The sequence below is a fragment of the Suricata suricatta genome, chromosome 13 (assembly GCF_006229205.1).
Source record: "Suricata suricatta isolate VVHF042 chromosome 13, meerkat_22Aug2017_6uvM2_HiC, whole genome shotgun sequence".
Lineage (NCBI taxonomy): Eukaryota > Metazoa > Chordata > Mammalia > Carnivora > Herpestidae > Suricata > Suricata suricatta.
This window is the reverse complement of record NC_043712.1, coordinates 442147-465722: the sequence shown is the minus strand read 5'-3', so window position 1 is coordinate 465722 and position 23576 is coordinate 442147. Positions and strand designations below refer to the sequence as shown.

At 52.4% G+C, this 23576-nt stretch overlaps 1 protein-coding gene across 6 annotated transcripts in view; it reads right to left on the bottom strand.

Annotated features, from left to right (window-relative positions):
• Window positions 1–23576, bottom strand: part of PNPLA7 (patatin like phospholipase domain containing 7) — a 64409-nt gene that overhangs the window by 19744 nt on the left and 21089 nt on the right. For 5 of the 6 annotated variants that reach the window (XR_003901801.1, XM_029919826.1, XM_029919829.1 and 2 more), the window contains 10 exons: window positions 21830–21930; window positions 21566–21712; window positions 15666–15743; window positions 14436–14641; window positions 13041–13172; window positions 12137–12260; window positions 11602–11715; window positions 7189–7258; window positions 4844–4990; window positions 3088–3237 (listed from right to left, as the gene is read on the bottom strand). Coding sequence is in view for 5 of the 6 variants with exons in the window: in XM_029919826.1 (XP_029775686.1) it covers window positions 3088–3237; window positions 4844–4990; window positions 7189–7258; window positions 11602–11715; window positions 12137–12260; window positions 13041–13172; window positions 14436–14641; window positions 15666–15743; window positions 21566–21712; window positions 21830–21930 (1269 nt within the window). In the remaining variant the exon portion in view is untranslated. The remainder of the gene's footprint in view (window positions 1–3087; window positions 3238–4843; window positions 4991–7188; window positions 7259–11601; window positions 11716–12136; window positions 12261–13040; window positions 13173–14435; window positions 14642–15665; window positions 15744–21565; window positions 21713–21829; window positions 21931–23576) is intronic. The other variant, XM_029919831.1, reaches the window with a different exon arrangement.

The window sequence follows — 23576 nt, the reverse complement described above, 5'->3', positions numbered from 1 at the left end:
TTAAGAAAAATATTCCATTTACAACGGCATCAAAAAGAGTAAAATATTAGGAAAACTTAACCCAGACGAAAGACCCGTACACGGAAAACCACACGACTTTGCTGAACGAGGTTCAAGAGCTGACCTAAGGACGCGGGAGCGTGTGCCGTGTCCGCGGGTCGGAGGCGCGAACGCGGTGAGAACGCCAGCACCGCCCGCGCGAGCCGCAGATTCGGCGCAGTCCCCGTCGGAATCCCAACGAGTTTCTCACAGACAGAAAAGCCCTGGAATGATTTTCGGCAGGGTGCCAAGACCACTCAGTGGAAGAGGGTGGCGTTTCAACGAATGATGGTAGGGGCAGTTGGATATCCATAAGCAAAAAAATAACCCTCTACCTAAACTTCACACCTTTCATAAAAATTAACTCCAAAACAGATCGTAAAGTTAAATGTAAAACTTTTGTAAGCTTTTTGGTTTTTTTAAACTTTATTTATTTATTTTTGAGAGACAGAGAGCACGAGCAGGATAGAAGCAGAGAGAGAGAGAGAGAGAGAGAAAGAGAGAGAGAGAGAGAGAGAGCGAGAGAGAATCCCAAGCAGGCTCCATGCTGTCAGCACAGAGCCAGACACAGGGCTCAAACCCACAAACCATGAGATCATGAGATCATACATGACCTGAGCCGAGATTACGTCAGATGCTTAACTGACTGAGCCACTGAGGCACCCCAACTTCAAGCCTTTTGAAAAGACAAAGGAGAAAATCTAGGCCCTACGGCTAGGTGCAGAGTTTTAGAAATGATACTGAAAGCATAGTCCTTAAAAGAAAAACACTGATAAACTGGACTTCATCAAATTGACAACTCTGTCCATGAAAGTGGAGAAGGCAGCGGAGGAGGGAAAGGTGCATCTGCAAACCACAGACCCAGCAAAGGACTCATATCTGGAGTACACAAAGAATTCTCAAAACTTGGGGTGCTTGCGTGGCTCAGTGGGTTAAGTGTTCAGCTTCGGCTCAGGGCATGATGTTGCAGTCCACGAGTTCGACCCCTGCACTGGGCTTTGTGCTGACAGCTCAGAGTCTGGCGTCTGCTTCAGATTCTGTGTCTCCCTCTCTTTCTGCCCCTGCCCCTGCTTGCCCTCTATCTCTGTCTCTCTCTCAAACATTAAAAAGAATTCTCAAAACTCAACAGTAAGAAAACAAGCAGCTTACACAGAAAAGGAGCAACAGGTCAGAAGTTCTGAATAGGTACTCGAGCACGGAGGACACAGGGGTGGTAGGGACGCGTAAGAGACGCTGAGGGTCGTGAGCCGCTAGAGGAGCCAAGGGGAAAGCGTGACGTGCACTTGCTACCCACCTATCAGAGCAGAGGAAATAAAAACCAGCGGCGGTTCCCAGGGCTGGCAAGGACGAGGCGGGGCAACCTTCTAGAAGGGCCAGCAGCCCTCAGGACCACACACACACCAACCACACTCACCACACACCTAGACATCTCTCCAGAGAAGTGAAAACTTAGGTGCACGCAAAATCCTCGACACAAAAGGTCACAGAGCTTTATTCGCAAAAGTCCCAAACCAGAAGAAACCCAAATATCCTTCAACAGGTGAAGAAGCCAAGTACACCCAGGCTATTTCTCCACAGTAAAAGGAACTAACTACTGAGAAGTGGCATCATCTGAGCCGAGAAAGCCAGTGTCCAGAGATCATCCATGTTATGACTCCATTTTTATGATACTCTCAGAATGATAAGATGACAGAAGCTGCCAGAGCAGAGCTGTGGAGGGGCAGCGGGAGGGGGGGTCTGTACCTGGAGGGGCAGTGGGGGGAGATCTGTACCCAGAGGGCTAGGGGGTGGTGGAGGGGCAGCTGGGGGGGGGTCTGTACCTGGGGTGCTACAGTTCCATAATCTGGGGGGTGGTACATGGCCCTCACTACTATTTCTGTGACTTCCTGGGAATCTGTAATTATTACAAAATAAAGGTTTTTTGTTTGTTTGTTTGTTTAGAAAGTGAATAAGCCTTTAGAAAAGCAGCACATCCCTGCCATAGCCATGCAGCGTGGAGATGCTCTGTGGGCCAGGTGAGCAGCGCCAGCGTGGAGATGAATGGGATTCCCCACATCTGGAACATTCGTTACGGAACAAAGATCAAGACTGACAGGGCAACGAATGCCTTCTGTTTTGGAATTTTGTTTTCAGGATAAATTTTAAGTACTTATAGTAGAATCTTCAACTTTTAGACATCTTCCTTATTTGGTATTTATTTAATGTTTTCTATTATCAAGTGTCTATATCAGGTAAAGAGCGTTTCCTCATGGTATTAGAACACACACCTTTCTCCCATCGGTTCAGGACAGTGATCTAACGCTCACTGCATCTGTTACCATGTCATTTGTTAACAGACCACCCCTGGGCGCCTGGGGGCTTACCGCGTCCAACCTGGGCTCAGTCATGATCTCACGGTTCATGGGTTCAAGCCCTGTGCTGGGCGCTGTGCTGCCAGCTCGGAGCCCACTTCAGATCCTCTGTCCCCCTCTTTCTCTGTGCCCCCTCCACTTGTCCTCTCTCTCAAAAATAAAATTAAAATTAAAAAAAACAAAGACAATCCCTGAAATTTTCAGTATTATCACATCACAGAAAATTGATCCACTATTACTATGGCCACTCACAATTATATAAAAACCTATAAATAAAGCGCTAAGAATACATGACACTTTATGGTTTTGGGAATTCCTAAGAGTTTTCAGGAATTTCCACTCCTTGTTCTTGAATTCTGAAGTTTAACAGCTGTCACGATTCTGGAAACACTACCCAAGCTCCCTGACCCTAACCGAGGGCATCTCCCTCCTGCAGCCACACTGTCCCCTCTGCTCAGGGAGGCCCCAGCCGTGCTGGAGGAGCGGCTGCAAGGGGTGGGTGGCACGGGCTCCCATGACACAGGGTCCATCATCAGGACGGTCAGGAGACGCCTGGGGGACGCTCTTCCCCCATCCTTTCCCGAGAATCCGCCTAAGGCCTCGCTGTGAGGAGGAACTAACTGCACTTGCAGAAGGAACCAGAAGGCAAGAGGAGGCGGGCTCGAGCAGACTCCGGGTGGCCTTGGGCAGGACTCACCGATGGCACTGAGGGCATGCTTGAGCTCCAAGGCAAAGGCGGTGAGGGGCACATCCTCTGACACAGGCATGATCGCCACCGTGGAGAGATTGCTGGCAGGGTTCCCCGAGTCCCACTTGCCGCCTGAAGTGTGCAGCCCAAACTGGTGACCTGCAGAACACAGGATCGTGAGTAGGCCTGAGGGGCCGGCAGCTCCCGGGCAGTCTGGAGGCGTCTCTCATTGTTTCTCGATGGCACCAGGGCATGGGGGCCTGGGAGAGAGGAAGGGCCCCGGGGTCTGTTCCAGGCCTGCACAATCTGAGCTTCTCCTGCCCACCCAGAGACCACCCTGCCTCTCCTGCTGGAGCACCAGACCACAGGGCGAGCGGCTTGCATTTCACACACACCAGCCTTAGGGGAGACGGAGGACAGGCATAGCACGTAAGAGAGAGCATGAGTTCCAGGGTTAAAATGCTCTGCCAGGTGAGGCCTGCCTCCTGCAGTAAGAACGACTTGGGGGTGGCAGGGTGTGGAGAAGGGGCAGCAGCCTGAGCCTTTGAGAGACAAGCCAGTACAGGTAGAGCCTCCTGTCCCTGAGGCCATGGACTCTCTGTCCTCCAGACGTGACTCCCTGGGGCCCCCAAAGCAGCAGAGAAGGAGGCAGCAGACATGCTGACCCACAAGGTCATTAATCAGATGGCCGCTGGAAGTTTATATCCAACAATAGTAACTACTTGGCCAGCAGCACCTCTTACTTTCTTGGAGGTGGCCCAGTGGACAGCCCAGTGGACAGCCTCATTCTCCCGCCAGCCACACCCCAGGCAGATTCTGGTCTCCCGCAGCCCGGACACGCCGAGGGTGTCTTCTTGGCTCCCTCACTGCCGGCTGCCCCAGCCTGGTCCGTGCTGCTTGCCTGGCCTAGCCAGCCGGCGGCCACACCCCGACCCCTGAGGTGCACAGCCAAGCATACGTGCTGGCCACACCAGAAGGGCCCGGCTCCTCTAAGACAGCGTCCATTTCTGGCTCTGCTCATCTGGCCCTGTGTGAGGAGCAGCGGTTCTTGAGCAATGGAGGGTGGGCCCTGGCACAGCCTGACCCAGAAGCCAGAGTGAGGGGATGCAGCACAGCAGAAAGAGCGGGCGGCTCAGAGCTCATCTGGGGCAGGGAAAAAAAAGGGCTGCAGGCTGGTCACTGGTTGCACACAGAGTGGCAGAGAGGCCTCTTTGCACGAGTTTTCCTTGCAGCTTCTCCTCTGTGTCAGCGACCCAGAGCTCCCTTTTCTTTCCCAGCGACCTCTGATGTCAGCATCCTCCGTCGGAGGCAGAACCAAAGGGGACCTTCTGGCCAGCTCTGCGTGGGTTTCTCTGCCTCCACCTGAGGCAATGGGAGGTCCTGGTTCTGGCTAAGAGGGAGATGAGCAAGCTGCCCCACCTGCCTGCTGCCAACGTTACAAGGAAGTTCAGAAAGGAGCAGCGAGCAGGCCCACTGGGCCCTGGACCTCTGGGAACCACTCCACCAATGCCACCAACGCCATGGTGTCCCTGCCGCTCCCCCCAGCCCCAGCCAGGCAGGGCCCGCCCGTCCCTTCCAGCCAGGTGGTGCCTCCAGGGATGTCTCCCAGGGCCTCTGGCACCAAGCACACAATGGGCTGGAGGCTCCCAACTCTCCACACCCTGCACTGGCAAGTAGGGGTGCACGCCCACCAGAGCGGGGAAATCAGAGAGAGAAGAGGGATGGAGAAGGAATCTCTAAACCTAGCATGAAGTCCTAAGCTCACCTCCAAGTGGCCTACGCACAGACCCAGCCAGCACCACACAGCAGAGGCTCTGAGAACGGAACAGAGTACAGAGCGGCAGCCAGCCTGCCTCCACAGCAGTTCTGGGAAGCACACGAGTAGGGGAGACCGCAGCGACAGCACAAAGGCCTGAAGGATTAAATTAACATTCAAACCGTCAGGGCCAGGACATGCTTTGCGAACATAAGCATGCTGACAGTCTGTTAAAAAGAAGATTTAAATGAGAACCAGAGCGTCATGACATCATGCCCAAAATACAGGATACAATCCAAAATTAGCAGGTATACCAAAAGCCAGGAAAATCTCACCCGCAAACACCAACAGACACAAATGACTATGCATCATGGAATTTGGAATTATTTGACGAGGACGATAGAGCAGTGATCATAACCAGCTACAAGCAGCAACCATGACTAGTAACACAGACACAGAAATATAATGACTTAAATAAACTCTGGTTGGGCTTAAAAGCAGAATCAGGAAGACAGAGGAAAGAGCCATTGACCTTGAGGGAAGATCACAAGAAACTGTTGAGTCTGAACATTGGAAGAAGGAAAACACCCACAGTGCCCAAGAGACCTCCGGGACAGTAAGAGAAGGTCCAGCATTTGTGTCTACGGATTTCCGGAACAGCAGAACGAGTAAAGAGCTGAGAGAACCTTTGAAGAAATGAAGACTGATAACTCCCCGAGGCTGGTAAAAGATACAAATCTGCAGATTGAAGAAGATGAGATTTTGGTCCCTAAAAACTAAGGACAAAGACAAAGACTTGGACTCGGCCAGCCAGAAAAGATGGGGTACAGATGTGGGGGCAGGTCACGCCTGGGCTTCGCAGCAGAAGCTGTGGAGGCCGGAGGCCGGCACAGCCCCCAGGGGCTGTCAGCACGGTGGCACATCCAGGAAACCAACCCTCAGGATGAAGGCGAAAGACGGCCGCAGAGGAAGGGAAGCCAAGAGTATGCAGGCCTGGCCTGAAAGGACCGTTTGAAAGGCGCTTCTTCAGACAGAAGAGAAGGGCCTCCGGGAGGAAGAGTGACAGAGTGGGACATACTGCCGGCGATTCTCCTCTCGAGCTTCAACATCATATTTGATGGCTGAAGGCCGAAAGTACGACACCGTGTGAGGGGCTTTAAGTGTGCAGAACAAGGGAGCGTAACGGGACCGGGGGGCGAGGCCCCACCGTCCACCCACAGGGACGGCGTGTCCGTGCTGGAGGACTGGACAGGAAGGGGCGGGAGCCGCAATCCCACAGCGGCCGCTGTAGGTGCAGGACGAGGTCCCGCACTGGAACCACGACCTTTCCTGCGGAATACTCAAAGAGGCTGAAGGAGCTCAAAAGAAGACGGAAGGAGGCACGAGAGGAACAAAACAACGAGAGGGGAGAGCAGAGAACAAATAATACAATGATAGGCATCAACCCGAATGTGAGCAATTGTGTTCAAGGTAGACGGTCTCTACACAAAGAAAAAGAAGCTGTCACAAGGGGTGGCAAACACAGGGCCCGACTATGTGCCTCCTGCATGAGACCTGCTTCAAACCAACCGCACGGGTGCTCGGAGGGGAGACGGACAGACGCGTGCCTCCTGTGTCCACCCTGGACCGCGCAGCGGGACCGCGTTTGGAAATAGGGCCTTTGCAGATGCAGTTGGTGATCAGCGGTGCTGGATTCCGGTGGCCACGCCTCAGCACACTCGTGCACCCCTGTCCTTCAAAAAGATGCAGTACTGTGCCCAGGTCACTGGGGGGGGGGGGGCACAAAGCCCTGGCACAGGAGACAGAGCTAGGGAGGTGTGGGCTGAGTCAGGGGATTCAAGTGAAGTGGGAGAGGGGAGCCGAGGGCCAGAGGGCACTGGGGTGGCCAGGTGGGTACAGGGCTCTGATGAGGGGGCTCTGGCAGAGGGGCTGAAAGCCAAGGCGGGAGCGGGTGGTCCCAAAATAGCAAGGAGGAGCCAGTTGCTATTGAACATGACAAGGGACCCAGCGATTATTTAAAAGAGCACATTCTTAGAATCAGAACCAGAAGAGAACACAAAGCTGGTAGGAAATGTTCCAGCATCAGAGAATTGTGTCACCGGCTCGGACAGGCCAGACTCCCACGAGTACCTGCCCCACTGCTGGGTTCAGATCTGTGCCACGCAGGGGCCAAAAAACAGGGGAGGCCCCAAGGATTCCCTCCCATGCTGCCCACTGCGGTACCCCTATCAGCAAACCCCAGCACCCTCTCCACCAGCTCAGAGCCGCCCCACCCTGGGCACCACACCCCTCCTCCCTCCCCCTCCTCCCTTCCCTCAGGGCAGGGCTCCTAGGAACCAGGCCCAAGGACACACCTGAAGCAGTTCCCTGCTGAAGGCTGCCCAGAATCTTCTCACCCAAGAGATGAATCAGCCGAGTCACAACCTGGGGGCAGAGAAAGAAAGGAGACCGACCACACATTTAAACCAAGAAGCAAAGCACCTTGGGTCCACGTTTCCAAAACCACTACGTCTTAAAATTTCTTTTTAATGTTTTTTATTTATTTTTGAGAGACAGAGAGAGAAAGCGCGAGCAGGGGAGGGTCAGAGAGAGAGGGAGGTACAGAATCTGAAGCAGGCTCCAGGCTCTGAGCTAGCTGTCAGCACAGAGCCTGATGTGGGGCTTGAACCCATGAACCGTGAGATCATGACCTGAGCTGAAGCTGGACACTTAACCGACTGAGCCACCCAGGTGCCCCACCACTACGACTTTAAACCCCTCTGGGCTGTGGGCTGTGGATAGTGTGGCTGTGGCTGGTCACCCACTGGTAGGACCTAACTCTATAGGGTGCCTTCCTAGAGTCCACTGTGGGCAGCAGGTGTGAGGGGCACATGCCTTGTGACCTGAAGCCTGGCCCAGAGTCTCCTTTTACTTTCAGGGCACAAGACACCAGGGAAAGCCATGACCACCCCAATAGGCAGGTCAGGAAGGACTTCCACAGAACCGAGGGCTCACCTTGTGCTCCTCAGCGGGCCAGGCCTGGGCAGGACACAGGATGGGTATTAAACGTATCCAGGAAGTATTACATGGCTACATTAATGCTAAATGTTCAGAGTTGTTGACAAAGTATTTAAGGGTATTTAAGGTTGGAATGCCAAGATAGCCACAATTTACTCTTAAATACTTTCATATAAAAATAAAGTTACGTTTTAATTGCGAAGATTTACACTGTGCGGGAGCCTACCACTGTAGCTCCTAGATGCAGGCAACAGCCACTTTGTAAAGCGAGCTGCTGTCAGTAAAGCCTAAATTACATCAGAAAGCAAGCTGAAGACACTGAGGAGGTCACTTGGATGCTGCCTGTCTCCTGTTCTCTGCCTCCCCAGGCCTCAGCCTCCGCTTTGCTTTCTGACCATCTTCAGCCCTGAACTCTGGGGTTGCTCCTCGCAGAAGCTGGCTGAGATCTTAGGCTCCAGTAACCAACTCAGAGCCCCTCTTTCCCCAGGACGCTGGAGTCAAAGGCCCATGCAAGAGGCAAGTGAGATGTCCACATTTTAGGGTGTGAGACAAAAAACAGTTTGAGCAGGAGTCCAAAACAGAAACTAAAAAGAAGTCTGGTTTGTATATATGTGGCCTAGCATCAAACTGTTACTTGGAGCGAATTTTAGGAACCACACATTATTAGGGAAAATCTCCCGATACGCAAGGGCGAACCCCACCCTCCGCCACCCAGCCCCAATCAGTTGACACACACACACCTGAAAGGGTTTGAAGCCAATCCCAAATACAGCATTTTTTCCATTGATATTTGAATCTGTATCTCTAAAAGAGCCTTTAAAAACATACACATGGTATAGTTTTTACAGTTACAAATTTATAATAACTTTCATTAAGGCTAATTAAAAAGTGATCATTTCCGTATCAAGCGAAAAAGGTTCAAAATAAGCCCATGAACACAGGAAAAGGTACTCGACATCTCTGGCCATCAGGGAGATTCTAAGCACAGCGAGCACTATTCCCGACAGAGTGAGTGAGCGCAGCCACCAAGTGCCGGCACCCGGTGACGGGCTGTGTGGCGCTGGGGCCACGAACTGGCACAACCACACGGGCCACCACATGTCTGCTCTCTGACGTGGCGAGGTCAGTCTCAACGTGCGATGAAAACGTTTCCAGAGCAGCCCCAGGCTGGGAACAACTGAATGTCCGTCAAGAGGACAGACGAGCGGGCTGTGGCGGCGGGATGCTGCTTTGCGGTCAGAAGTACACGCCAACAAGACGCAGACCTCAGATGCCGCACCGGGCAACAGAAGCCGGACAGAAAACGCTCGTGCACACGCATCCAAGCACAGACGCAGAGCGGACAGATATTGTGGGTGGCGTGCTGGCAGCAGCCCACCCACGGGGCCGAGTGGCCAGTGGTCCCCTGTGCTGGAGGGCACTGATTAAGCCCGGGGTCTAGGCAAGGCCAGCGCCTGTGGCCTAGGCAGCAGCCAGCGTGTGATGGAGAAGCATCAGGACAGGCCACCGGCTCCTGGGAGCTGCACTCGGGGAAAGTCTGGAGTCCCAGGCCAGTGGGTGTGGGTAGAGGGTCTTTTTACGGGCCTACCAGGGCACAGCCCTGCACAACAGGAAGCAGCCCGCTCCCCCTTGCTCCCAGCGACCGTGTGGCAGCCCTGGCCACCACCACTACCGTTCTGCCATTCACTGGGGTCTCCTGGTGCTTAGATCAAGGCCCTCAGATTTGGGCCCAGATCCTCCCACAGACCACGGGCTGGCAGAGTGCTGAGGGAGGGAAGAAGGGGGTCTGGCTGGTGCAGAGGGACATGGGGGGAGGGGGCCATGGCCTGGTGTGGAGGAAAGCTGGGCGGTGGCAGGGGGTCCTCAGGGGAGGAGCTGCACACACTCCTAAACCAACAGCTTGAGCCAGAAGCAGATGTTCTTGCTGCTGCAGAGCGAGGGGCTGGCATGGCCAGGGAGCTCCAGCAAAGTGACCAAGGGCCAGCAATGCAGAGCACATCAGAAGGACGGAGGGGTCCCCAGGGGCCAAATCTGGAACATGACATTCCAAATGTAAGATGACAATAGGGGCGCTTGGGTGGCTCAGTCGGTTGAGCGTCTGGCTTCAGCTCAGGTCATGATCTTACAGTTCGTGGGTTCGAGCCCCGCATCGGGCTGCTTCGGATTCTGTATCTCCCTCTTTCTCTGACCCTCCCCTGCTCACACTGTCTCTCTCTGTCTCTCAAAAATAAATAAATAAAAGAATGATGACAATAGAGGATTACGAACTATCTAACGGGAGCCAGAAATACGGTGGCACACCAGGTGGTGCGGCTCCTCCCCCAGCCAGCCCCATGTGCCCACAAGGAAGGGTCCTGATGGGCAGCTGCCCCCCAGCTACTTCCCCAGGGAAGGAGGATGTACACTGTTCACAGAAAGACATCTCGCCCCTCCTTTCCAACTGGAAAGACTCGCCCTGTCCCACGCGGGACAGCAGGGCCACGTCCTGCATGCTCCCGGCTGCTGGAACCAGGAGGCTGCCCTGGGCTGCAGGGGCCCCTGGAACGCACGTGGTTCCTGATCTGGCAACGCGGGTCTCAGCTCACACGCGCCGGCCCGCTTGTCAGCTCTCCCACGCCTCGGCCCCTCCACTGTTCCACCAACAAGGTTCACTGGAATCGGTACCCTCCAACTTTTACTCTTTTTCCAAACTTAGGCCAATTGTTTCATTTTTTCAACCTCTTCTGTCAGGTGACGAGGGGCCTGTCTTGTTTTGGACCTGGGTGTTCTGGAATAAGGGTTTCCTCACTTCTGTTTTACTTAGATGTTTATTAACTGTGGCTGAATTTTTTCAAAGGCCTTGATATAATCATAAGGGAAAGTCTTCCTCTCGACTTTTTCCCATAATTAATTACACTTTAATAATTTCTCAACACCAGGCTAACATTCCTTAAACAGACCCTAATCAAATACATATTTTTTATAGGTGACTTACTCACATTTAGAGTATTTGTAGCACTAAGAGAAATGATTGAAAGTTTTCTGCATTTTTATCAAGTTTTGGTGTTAAAGTGAAATTAACTTTGTAAAATAAATGTGGGGCTCTCCCATCTGGCCCAGAGCGGAGACGGCCGCAGGAGACGTGCACTCGGCGCTGCCGCGGAAAGAACGGGCCGTCTCTTCCCCCGGCAGCAGCTCAGCGCCAGTCCTTCCCACACCCCTGAGGCCGAGGCCCTCCCGTTTCCCCTGCTGCTCACTTACTACTCCAAAGCAGGGAGGCGAATACCAGAAAACCAGCCATTCCCTCCACCCTAGGAGCAGAACAGACCCCCTCCTTCCGCTGCCTGGACCGATGGCCACTGGCCCAAGCCTGCGTCTGCCTTCTCCAAAGTCCAAGGCCACCTTTCCTAACAAGCACAGCAAGAGAGCCCCACCGAAAAAACCACTCCTACATCATGCCGTTCCTGCCTGCAGGAAGGCCCCTCACTGGTTTTCAGGTTCACCTGGGACATCCCTTGTCCTGTGGGCAGTGCCAGGTGGGCTTCACTCACTGGGGCCCCGTGGACCCCTCCCACCCCCTGGTAGCACCCAAGCCACGTGCCCCGAGGCCCTTACCCCCACGTGCTGGTCATACTGACACCTCCCTGGAAATGGGCAGCCTGCCTGCTCCAGGCCACTGCAGTCTATACCCACTCTGGCACTCTGAAGGACGCAGCCCAGGGTCTAGTGATCCCGAGTTCATGGTCTGGACGTCCTCCTCTCCTGAGGCCGCCCGAGACAGGAGCACTTACCTGTGGGTACCTGCGCTTGATGCATGTCAGGGCTCCTGCCGGAAGCTTGGCCAGCTCTGAGTCCCGAACGGCGTGCACTGTGGTCGCCCTGGCCTGGTGGGTGAGCGTCTCCACCTGAGGAAGAGAAGGTGGGGACGTGCTCACACCCTCCAGCCCCTGCCGGCACAGCCAACCCTGCCACACTCGGAACCTAACCAGAGACAGAGTACCAGGCAGCCCTGGAGCGCGGTGTACAGGCGGGAAACGGGAGGAACAAGGGCTTGTCGGCCAGCCCCGCGGCCGACGGTGCTGGAACCTGCTGGAGGCCAGCGGGGCCAGGCGGCCACCCCTCAGGCAGGGCCTCGTGCTACACAAGGGTCTCAGAGGGGCTCCCCACCCTGCCCGGCCAGCTGTCCCTGGAGCGGGGCCCGGTGGGAACAGGGAGTCTGGGCCTACCACACCAATGAGGTCACCTGGAGGGCCTCCCTCCCCATCCAGGAAGGGGCCGGGGGTCACCCTGGAGCGGGGCTCGGTGGGAGCAGGGAGTCGGGCCTACCACACCAATGAGGTCTCCCCGGCCGTACTCCCCCGCCAGGCGCTTCTTGCCGTCTTCCTTGCGGATCACAGAGCGCAGCCGGCCGCTGAGGACGATGTAGGTGCAGTCTGACCTGTCGCCCTGCCTGTGGGGACAGAGGCCGAAGGAGCAGATGGGCCCGGGCCAGGAAGCCCTCTACCATTTGAGATGGCAAATAAATAAATAAGTTTTAAAATATCTTCTAAATTTTTTTGTTTTGGAAAACAGTTACTTTCCATTAAAAACATATATGCTTAACATGTCAAAGGCTTATTGTGATTTCTAAGTGAATTATTATTCGGGGCAACTGGGCAGCTCAGTCGGTTAAGCATCTGACTCTTGATTCCAGCTTCAGTCATGATCTTGCAGTTCCATCTGTGAGTTCGAGCCCCTGCATCGGGCACTGTGCTGATGCGGAGCCTGCTTAAGTTTCTGTCTTTCCGGCTCTCTATGCCCCTCCCCCACTCACGTTCTCCCTCTCAAATAAACTTTAATGAATACATTAAAAAAATACATAAATATTTAAAATGTTGTTATTTTCAATACCATAAAAACCAGATAGTGGCAGTCATGTCTGTATGAAACGCTGGATGCAGCTGCTGCTGCGGCGTGGAGCTAAGGGGTGGACGCTCAGCTCACGAGCACCTTCACAAAGGCTGTGCTAGCGCCCCCTCTGCTACCGTCTTAAAGGATGGCGTGCACTTGCATATGTTGATAGGGAAAGATGCCCATGAAAAAGTGTGTGTCTGAGGGTGTCCGTTCGATCGCCGAGGAAGGGGGGCCATGAAGCACATGGGCACTGTGACCTCAGGGAGCAGAGCCGGAGGCCTTGGCCTTCCCAGTGGAGACACGGCAGGAGGCAGATCTGCACGCTTGCGGGCCCCACCTGTACACCGCGCGCCCGGCCTCCACCTCCATCCAGTCCAGCGCGAAGTCGATCTGCCGCACGAAGGATGACACCCGCTTGACGACGGTGTGCGCCACACCCAGGACCACGGCTGGCTGCTTCCGCATGATCCTGCCAAGCCCGCCCAGAGTCAGCCCTGCCGCGGCACGGCCCTTCCCTCAGGCCACACCACTTGAGAGCTGGCAGGACCTAGGCCCACACTCAAACAGCGATGCCACGTAGGCCCGGGCCCAGGACAGAGCTCAGTGACCACTCAGTTACCTCTCCAATGTGGCCTGGGCACACCTCACAGCTGGCTGGCAGCTTTGGGAGAGTCGTGGAGGCCCCTGCCAGCTGCTATCACCCCCACAGATGTGCTCAGAGCACGGACTTCATTAGACATCTCACTCCAGCAATGGGAAGCAATGTGCCATGGAGACCAGAGTGGGTGTGGGAGAAGGGCTGAGTGAGGGAACAAGAGTGAGGGTGAGGCCAAGAGGTCAGAGGGTAGCAGCCATGTAGGGCCCTGGGAATACTCTGGGGGGATCCTCGGCGTGATGGAGTCACGGTCAGGCTCTGGCTGGCAGGAACACAATTCCCTGGTCACTGTGTGTGAACAGGCTGCTGGGGGTGTGGGCAGAGGTAGGGCATCCCCTATACTGTGAAGGCTTCTGGAGGGAGCAGCAAAGGTATGGTCAGTTCAGGGGCTGCAGCCAGGCTGGTGCAACTCCAGAACTTGGCCCGAGCAAGGGGCAGATAGAGTCACAGAGAAGACAAAAATGGGAGGAGGTAGCTGGGGGGAAATCTGCAGTTTGGCTTTGGACAGCGACTGAGGAAAAGCCCCTGAGCACTGCGCAGGGGTGTCCGCACAGTAGGCCGCACGGGACCAGGCAGGAAGTTAGGTGGGAGACGTGAATTTGGTACATAAAGGCCCAGGGTTGGATGAGCTCTCCTAGGACATCGGTCAACGTGTGCAGGGCGGGAGGTTGCCCACGACACACGCCGCAAGCACACGTATGTTGACACACAAGCAGTGGGATCAGGCTCTCTCAGCAGGCTGAGGACACACCGGGGCCTGGAGGGGGTGGACAAGGATCTATGTCCAGGCTTAAGGACGACGTGGACTAAGTGTGGTCCTGAAGCGGAGCCGAAGCTCTCCTGGGCTTCCAGAGGCAGGGTGCACGGCAGCCACCCCACAAGGGAACACCCCCTTCCTGCTATGTCATCCCACTGACCTCACCTTTCCCCCTGGGACTCCTGTCTCCTTGGGTGTGAGCAGGGCTAGAGGCAGGGCCCTGAGAGGTGCCTGACGCGGGCCCCACGACAGCCACCTGCACAGGAGCCACCAGGCCAGCCTGGCCTTGTGTGGCAGGTCAAGGCCCCGAGGGGACTCACTCATAGAAGTATGCCTTGGAGATGGAGAGAAAGCTGCAGTCCCTGTTGGCCTTGATGGTGAAGATGAGGGGCTCTCCCGTGAGCACGGCCAGCTGGCCCACCATCTCCCCCGGGCGCACCACGAACAGGCAGGTGTCCTCCTCACTGTCAATCTTCTGCTGGTATACGTGCAGCAGCCCCGAGACCACGAAGAGGATGTTCACGTCCTGGCCAAACAAGGGGTGTGAGCTAGAGGCCTCCGGGCCCAAGCCGTCAGCACAGCAGCGCCACTGGGCCTCTGTGCAGCAGGCCAAGGGTGGCCCGGGAGCCGCATGCTTCCTCTCTGCCTGTGCCGTCTTGTGTTACTGTTCCTAGGCACAGGCTCATGCTGCCTGGGAGCTCTGTCCCCCACAGGCTTTCGGCAGCCGGCTGCAGTCACCTGGGTCCATGTGGCAGCGCTCTGAGGGGTACGTGGGCACGGGAGGCCAGGGCCCATGCTCTGTCTGCTCTCCCGGCAGAAACGGCTGTCTCACCAAAGGTGCTCTCAGAGCAGACTGAACAGAACACCTCCCAGCACGCTGGTGCAGGGTCATAGAGGACACAAGTCTACAAAGAGGGACACCTGGACCAACCAGCATCAGGAGAGACGAGCTCCTAGGAGGGGAGAGCCGTAGAAATGACCCACTGCCTGCCCAGCAGAACGAGGCTTTCCGAAATTAGGTTCATTTATTTAAAAAATTGATTTTTCGGGGCACCTGGGTGGCTCAGTCGGTTAAGCGTCCGGCTTCGGCTCAGGTCATGATTTCACGGTTCGTGGGTTCGAGCCCCTCGTTGGGCTCTGTGCTGATAGCTAGCTCAGAGCCTGGAGCCTGCTTCAGATTCTGCACCTCTCTCTCTCTCTGACCCTCCCCTGCTTGCGCGCTCTCTCTGTCTCTCAAAAATAAATAAAAAACATTTAAAAAATTATTTTTCATTTGGATTTGAGAATTGAGAAAACAAAAGCATGTCTTCTGCACCTATGAGCCCAGTAATGACCCTGATGCGTACGCGTGCACGCATGCGTCTGTGAGTGGGGACACGCACCCAGCCCCACAAACAATGATTCACAACATGGCTGCAGACACCCCCCACAAGCCCGAGGGAAAGAGCGCCCTCAGAAACAGTGAGACAGACCCTGCACCCTGCCCAGCACTGGCTACAGCACTGGGCAGCCCTGGCGGCTGCTCCCCCCGACAATGGCCTTTTGCTCACCTGGTCTCCCTGCCTCGACACCACTGTGCCCCCCGGAACGTGGAGAAGCGTCACCCGGCCGTCCAAGAGCGAGGGATCCTGGGAACAGGAACGCAGGTATTACCACAGGGAGCGCAGACACTGTCGGAGGCCCATTGCCACGGTGGACCCCACACAGCCACCACGTCACACCAGTGCCATCAGCACAGGACTTCAGACACAGGGCCTCCTTGTCTTGTGAGCGTGACCTCCAGGAACCCAGCTGGGCTCTCACAGGAAATACCCGAGAAAAATGCCCTATCTTTGGGCCTCCAGCAGTGGGAGGGACAGGAACCTTGTAAAATGCCCCAAAGGCCGTGCTCTTCACGGGCCTGCCCTCAGGGGAAAGTGCTTTGTCAGGGCCCAGCCAAGGGAGAGCGGCGCCCAGCTCCAGCCCCCATCGTGTCCTGTGTTCCCCAAAGGGCCAGGATGACCCCGAGCCGCGCTGGGAGACTCCGATGCAGAGGCACAGGCCCCACTGAAGACAGACGGCGCGGGGCCCAGGGCCCTCCCCTCCCCTCCTTACACTACTCAAGAACTACTGATGGCAGTTTCTTCTATCATTAATTATAACTTTAACATAATAAGTGTTATTAAAAGCAGCACCTGAAAACCATACATCTTTTCAAAGGTGCACATAGTTACTATAAGGTTAGCTGGCCTGAGTGGCTTCGTCGGTTAAGGGTCCGACTTCGGCTAAGGTCATGATCTCATGGTTGGTGGTTTCGAGCCCCGTGTAGGGCTCTGTGCTGAATACTTGCTCAGAGCCTGGAGCCTGCTTCAGATTCTGTGTCCCCTTCTCTCTCTGACCCTCCCCACTCATGCTCTGTCTCTATCTCTCAAAAAATAAATAAATAAACGTATTAAAAAAAAAAGGTTAGTTGGCCATAGCGCAGCTACTCTCTGCGATGAATGAGATGCTGGGGTGCAGAGTCAGGGTGGCCTTGCTAGGCCTTGTGCTGACTTCCCAAGTGAGGAAGACACCCCCTTCCCCTCTTCTGGCCAGAGGCTCTCTGGAGCCTGCGCAGAAAAGGTGCAGGTGCACTGCAGCAGGCCTTGTCCACCCGGTGCTTTCTCAGAAGCTTAGAAAGCAGGCCTGGGGGGTTGCTGTGCCCCCTGAAGCCAGCTAGGAAGCCCCAGGTTGGAGCCCAGGCCCCACATCCACGCCGGGTTGGGCTGCAGTGGCAGCCGCTGTGGGGCTGGGAAGGGAGAGAACCGGCCCAGCTGCTCCCTGCCTGGATCTGCCAGGGAAGCAGGGGGAGACTGCAGCTCCTCTGACGTGGGACATTACATCCAGCCGCCAGGAAAAAAAACCACAAGGCACACACAAAGGCAAAAACACAGTTTGAAGAGACAGCACAGCATCAGACCCACACTCAGACCTGGCAGGGGTGCTGGAATTATCAGAGTAGAATTTGAAACAACTGTGGTTAATATATGCTAAGGCCTCTGTGGATAAACTAGGTGGCACGCAAGAACACAAGGGCAGTGTAAACAGAGAGGTGGAAACCCAGAGAACCAAAGAGAAAAGCTGGAGATAAAAACAATGCAGCAGGAAGGAGCCCCTATGATGGGCTCATTAGGGCACTGGACTCACTGAGCAAGGATCTCGACGCTCGAGGACACGACAGAAACTCCAAAACTGAAATGCAAACAAGCAAAGCTGTAAACAAACAGGGCCCAAGGACTGTGGGACACAACAAAGGTGTAACACCCACATGAAGGGAAGGGTAGAAAGAAGAGGAAGAGAGAAAGACACAAAAGAGTTATCTGAAACAATCATGACTGAGAATCCCCCCAAATTAATGTCACACACCAAACCACAGACAGGAAGTCAGAGATCATCTTCAAAATACAGAAAATCCAAGACAAACAAGATTCCTGAAAGCAGTCGGAGGCGAGGGGTGCCTGGGGGGGTTCAATCAGTTTAGTGTCTAACTCTTTCTTGGTTTCAGCTCAGGTCATGACCTCATAGTTTGTGGGTTCGAGCCCCGTGTCAGGCTCTGCACTGACGGAGCAGAGCTTGTTTGGGATTCTTTCTCTCTCCTCTCTTTATCTCCTGCTTGCTCTCTCTCAAAATAAATTTAAAGAAGCAGCAGCAGCAGCTGGAGGGAAGAAACACTTGACCTATAAGGAACAAAGAATTACATCTGACTTTTCGGAAATGAACACGAGCAAGACAAGGGTAAGTCGAATATTGAAAGTGTTGAGAGAAACCAACAGAGAAGATCTGGAATTCTGCACCCACGCAAGTTGCCCTTCAAACACGAGGGAGCTGTGAAGGTGCTGCCTGACATGTGCACTGGGGGCTCTGTTGACAGCAGACTGCCTTGAGGCCCGTTGAAAGAAGTTTTTCAGAGAAGGAAAGTGATACAGGTCAGAACCTCGGATCTACGTAACGAAAAGAGCACTGAGAAAGCACATAAGTGAAGGGAAAATAAAGGCTTTCATTGTTCTCATTCTCTCTCTCTTTTTTTAAAGATTTTATTTTTAAGTAACGTCTATACCTAGCCTAGGGCTCAAACTCACGACCTGAGGTGAAGAGGTGCATGCTCCATGGACTGAGCCTGGTTCCACGATGCTCCAAGTGGCAGACGGTGAGGGTTCTAAGTTCCCACACTCTACAAGGCAGTATTGTGTTTAAAAGGAAAACTCAGGAGCTGTCAGGAGCCAGGGGCAGAGACCAATATGTATATATTTCTTATGATGTCAGTGTAATTTGAAAGTGGACTAGGGTTAGGTGTAAATATATTCTGCAAATTTAGGGCAACCACTAAAAAAGAAAAAAAGAAATATAACAGATAAGCCAAAAAAGGAGAAAAAACAGATAATATAAAATGCCCAATAATCACAAAAAGCAAAAAACAGTGGCAGACAAAAATAAGAAAAATGAGGACAACAAATAGAAATCAGTAGCCAATGTGGTAGATAATAACCCACTCTATTGATGATAGAGATCATAATAAAAAGATAACTGGAAGATCCAAAAATACTTGGAAACTAAACAACACACCCCTTTTATTTTGAGAGAGAGAGGAGTGTGTGTGCATGGGCAAGAGCAGGGGAGGGGCAGAGGGAGAGGGACGGAAGAGAATCTTAAGCAGGCTATGAGGTCAGCGTGCAGCCCGACCATGAGATCGTGACCTGAGCCAAAATCAAAAATCAGCGCTTAACCGACTGAGCCACCCAGGTGCCCCCAAACAACACATGGGTTAAAGGAAAAATTTCAAGAGAAATTTTATTTAAAAAAATTCTTTTAATGTTTATTTTTGAGAGAGACAGAAAGACAGAGAGTGAGCAGGGGAGGGGCAGAGAGCAAGAGAGACACAGAATCCAAAGCAGCCTCCAGGCTCTGAGCTGTCAGCACAGAGCCCAACCTGGAACTTGAACTCACGAACCATGAGATCATGACCCTAGCTGAAGGTGGATGCTCAACCAGCTGAGCCATTCAGGTGCCCTCAAGACAAATTTTAAACAAAGTTTTAACTAAATCAAAATGAAAACACAACTCAAAATTTCTGGGATCCAGCAAAAGCAGCATTTAGATGGAAATTTATAGCACTGATTACATAAATTAGAAAAGAATATCCAATATCAATAATCTAAGCTTCCACCTTATAAAATCGGGAGGGGCACCTGGGTGGCTCAGTCAGTTAAGCCTCTGACTTCTACTTAGGTCATGATCTTGTGTTCCACGAGTTTGAGGCCTGCATGCGGCTCTGTGCTGACAGTTTGGAGCCTGGAGCCCACTTTAGATTCTGTGTCTTCCTCTCTCTCTCTGCTCCTTCCCTGCTCACACTCTGTCTCTCTCTCTCTCTCTCTCTCTCTCTCTCAAAAATAAACAAACATTAAAAGTATAATAATAAAATAAAATAAGATTTAAGGAGAAAAAGTAAATTAAAAGCAGAAGAAAAATACTAAAGATTAGAGCAGAAATCATTGAAATTGAGAATACGAAATCAATAGGGAAAATCAATAAAATCAAAAGCTACTTGACAAAAATGAATAGACTTGATAAGCCTCTAGCTGACTAAGAAAAAAAAAAGAGAACACAAATGATTAATATCAGAAATAAAAGAAGGACCATCACTACAGATACCAAGCAAAGTAAAAGGCTAATACAGGAATACTGTGGACAATCTATGTCAGCAATGTGATAACCTAGAGGAGATGAGCCTACTCCTTGAAAGACACAATCCACCAAAATTCACACAGGACTCCATCTGAATAAGCCTATGTCTATTAAGAAATTGAATCAGCAATTAATAACTTTCCAAAACAGAAAGCACCAGGCCCAGATGGGTTCACTGGTAGAGTTGACCAGATATTTAAGGAAGAAACTACACTAATTCTCTACAATCTCTTTCGGAAAATAAAAGCAGAGGAAATTCTTTTTTTTTTTTTTAATTTCTTTATGTTTTTGTAATTTATTTTTGAGGGACAGAGAGAGACAGTGTGAGCAGGGGAGGGTCAGAGAGAGAGAGAGACACACACACAGAACCTGAAGCAGGATCCAGGCTCTGAGCTGTTAGCACAGAGCCCAACGCAGGGCTCGAACCCAAGAACCGTGAGATCATGACCTGAGCCCAAGCCAGATGCTTAACCGACTGAGCCACCCAGGTGCCCCAGGAAATTCTTAGCTTATTCTATGAGGCCAGCATTTCCTGAACACCAAAACCAGTCAAAGCCAATACAAGAAAACTATAGACCTGTATCTCTCATGAACACAGATGCAAAATTTCTCAACAAAGCATTAGCAAATCAAATCCAACAACACATGAAGAGAATCACATGTAATGAACAAGTGGGATCTGTCCAGGGATGCAAGGCCGGTCCGACACTTAAAGAATCAATTAATGTAATTCATCCCATCAACAGACTAAAAAAAAAAAACCTCAAGGTCATATCAATAGACACAGGATAAGCATTTTTAAAAAGTAAGTTCCATGCCCAGTGTGGAGCCCAACATGGGGCTTGAACTCATGACACTAAGGCCAATATCTGAGCTGAGATCAAGAGCTGGATGCTTAACCGACCAAACCTCCCAGGTGCTCCCACAAATAAAATACCAAAAAAATAATAAAAATTTAAACAATGACAGCCATGCTCAATGTTGTGCCCGTATTTGTCTGAAATGGAAAAGTCTGAAAATCCTGACTGCTGTCATGCGCGCAGGGTCACAGGAGCCCTGGTCACTTATCTGGGCAAGAGGTGATGTACATCCCCTGGGACCCAGACACATGGGCGTGTGTCCCTCCAGAGCACGGATGGGGGACGGACAGGCACAGCACACTCCCGTGCTAGTCCGAGCCAGAGACAGCAGTGATGGGGCCTCCAGGACGGACGACGGCATGGGCAAGTCACAGGTACAGTGCTGAGAGAGTGACAGCAGGCCCAGAGGACACACGAGAAGAGTCGCGTATATCAAGTCCACAGACAGGGACAGATCAGCGGTCTTCCTAGGGAGGGGGGACTGCAGCCGCTGAGGGCACCCCGCTGGTTTGGGGACATGGGCACTCACTCTCTTCTGCAGACAAGGCAGTCACAACTCTTTAACCCCTACACGGCCTCCTGAGTAGTGTCCAAAGTTTGCAGAGCACACAGGACTCAGGGCCCATGGAGGAGGGCACAGATGTGCTGAGAAAGTGCCAGGGAGAGGGTCTCGGAAGCCACCAGCACAAGGCCTCCACCCTGAGCACCCCCAGCGGGCGCCCTGCCTCAGGCAGGGGCTGTGGAGATCCCGACCTGGGACACGCTGCCCCAAACGAGTAAGTCCTTAGAAGGACAGTGTGCAGGAGTCATCACCCACCCGTCCCTCCGGAGACTGCGCGTGTCTCCACGCTCACCCAAGCCAGAGACAGGGCAGGAGGGCGGCCACTCACCTCCAGCTTCATCAGGGTGAGCAGGTCCTTCTTGGCAGCTCTGAAGATGGCGTCTGTCTTCCTGCTGGCGGCGGTCTCATCTGAGTCGGTCTCTGAGTAGTGGAACACCGCAGAGGGAGTGTCTGCAACAGTCACGTTCTTCTTGGACTTGAGAAGAACACAGGCAGCACGATTAGAGGGGCGTGGCAGGGGAAGGGTCCCCACAGGGCACACGAGGGCTAAGGTGCACCACAGCCAGAGAGGGGACAGAGGGTCCCCACCTACCTTGCTGGCCACAGAGCTCCCAAGGTGTTCTTCTGCATGGAGGAGGACCCTGGCACGGTCACATGCCATCCTCAGGTCTGAGGTTGCACCTGCTGTGCCCCCTACAATTGGAGAGAAGACTGAGGACACTGTGCCGGCCCCGCTTGGGCACGTGCATCCATACGCGCTCAACGAAGGCTGGCTGAGCTCTCCCTGAAGCGTGAGGAGAACAGAACCTGGTAGGTAAGACTCAAACCACTGGAGCGAAAAGCCACCGTGCCATCATGCCCTCCTGTGACTCACAACCAACTTTTATTTTAATTAAAAAAATTTTTTAAATGTTTGTGTGTGTATATCTATATCTATATCTATATATACAGAGAGAGAGAATCTGAAGTAGGTTCCAGACTCTGAGCTGTCAGCACAGAGACTGATGTGGGGGCCTGAACTCCCGAACTGTGAGATCATGACCTGAGCCGAAGTCAGACACTTAACTGAATGAGCCACCGAGGTGCCTCAATTTTTTAAATTAAAAAATATTGGGGAGGGGGCACCTCGGTGGCTCAGTCAGTTAAGTGTTGGATTTCAGCTCAGGTCATGATCTCACAGCTCATGAGTTCAAGCCCTGGATCAGGCTCTGTGCTGAAAACTTAGAGCCTGGAGCCTGCTTTGGATTCTGGGACTCTGTCTCTCTGCCCCTACCCTGCTTGTGCTCTCTCTCTCTCAAAAATAAACATTAAAAGAAAAATGCTTCAAAAATTTTAAGATTTTATTTTATTTTTTTGTTTTTTAATTTATTTTTGAGAGACAGAGAGAGAGAGCACACGCAGGGGAGGGTCAGAGAAAGAGGGAGACACAGAATGCAAAACAGGCTCCAGGCTCTGGGCTAGCTGTCAGCACAGAGCCCGATGCGGGGCTCGAACCCACAAACCGCAGGATCATGACCTGAGCCAAAGTCGGATGCTTAACCGACTGAGCCCCCAGGCGCCCATGATTTTATTTTTAAGTCATCTCTGTACCCAACATGGGCTCAAACTTATGACCCCGAGATCAAGAGCCACACGCCCCACCAGCTGCGCTAGCCGGGTACCTCCACAACCAACTTTTAATCATAGCTATTTTTGTTCAGCTGGAGACACTGTGTATTTGTAGTACTTATTATAATATTGTTATATTATTATGTAATAATATATTACTATCTTATATATTAACATATTATTTTATTATTAAGCCAAGGTGTTATTATACCAATATCTATTTTACAAATAAAACCCAATCACACTCCCTGTGATTAATACATGCATATATTAAAGGTTATACATTTCCGTAGGACGCTGTTCTCATAGTCAGTTTACACACCACATATTATATACTATATTCAACACAGTTGACAAAACTTCAGATTCTGATCAGTGTCTCTGATTTTGCAGACACGTGTCCTGTAAGAGGGTATTATCTCTCTGGACCAGAGAAAAGGTAACGGACTTGCATTGATGATAACTGGATATGTTCACTGAACTAGATAATTCAGAGTCAAACTTTATTATATGTGGACTGCTATTCTTTTGAGTTATCTAGCATTTAAGCTTCTTCTGAAAAAACTTACTAAACACATTTTAAAAAAATATAGCACAAATAATCCAGTGAAGAAATGGGCAGAAGACATGAACAGACACTTCTCCAAAGAGGACATCCAGATGGCCTACAGACACATAAAACGATGCTCAACATCACTCATCATCAGGGAAACACAAATCAAAACCACACT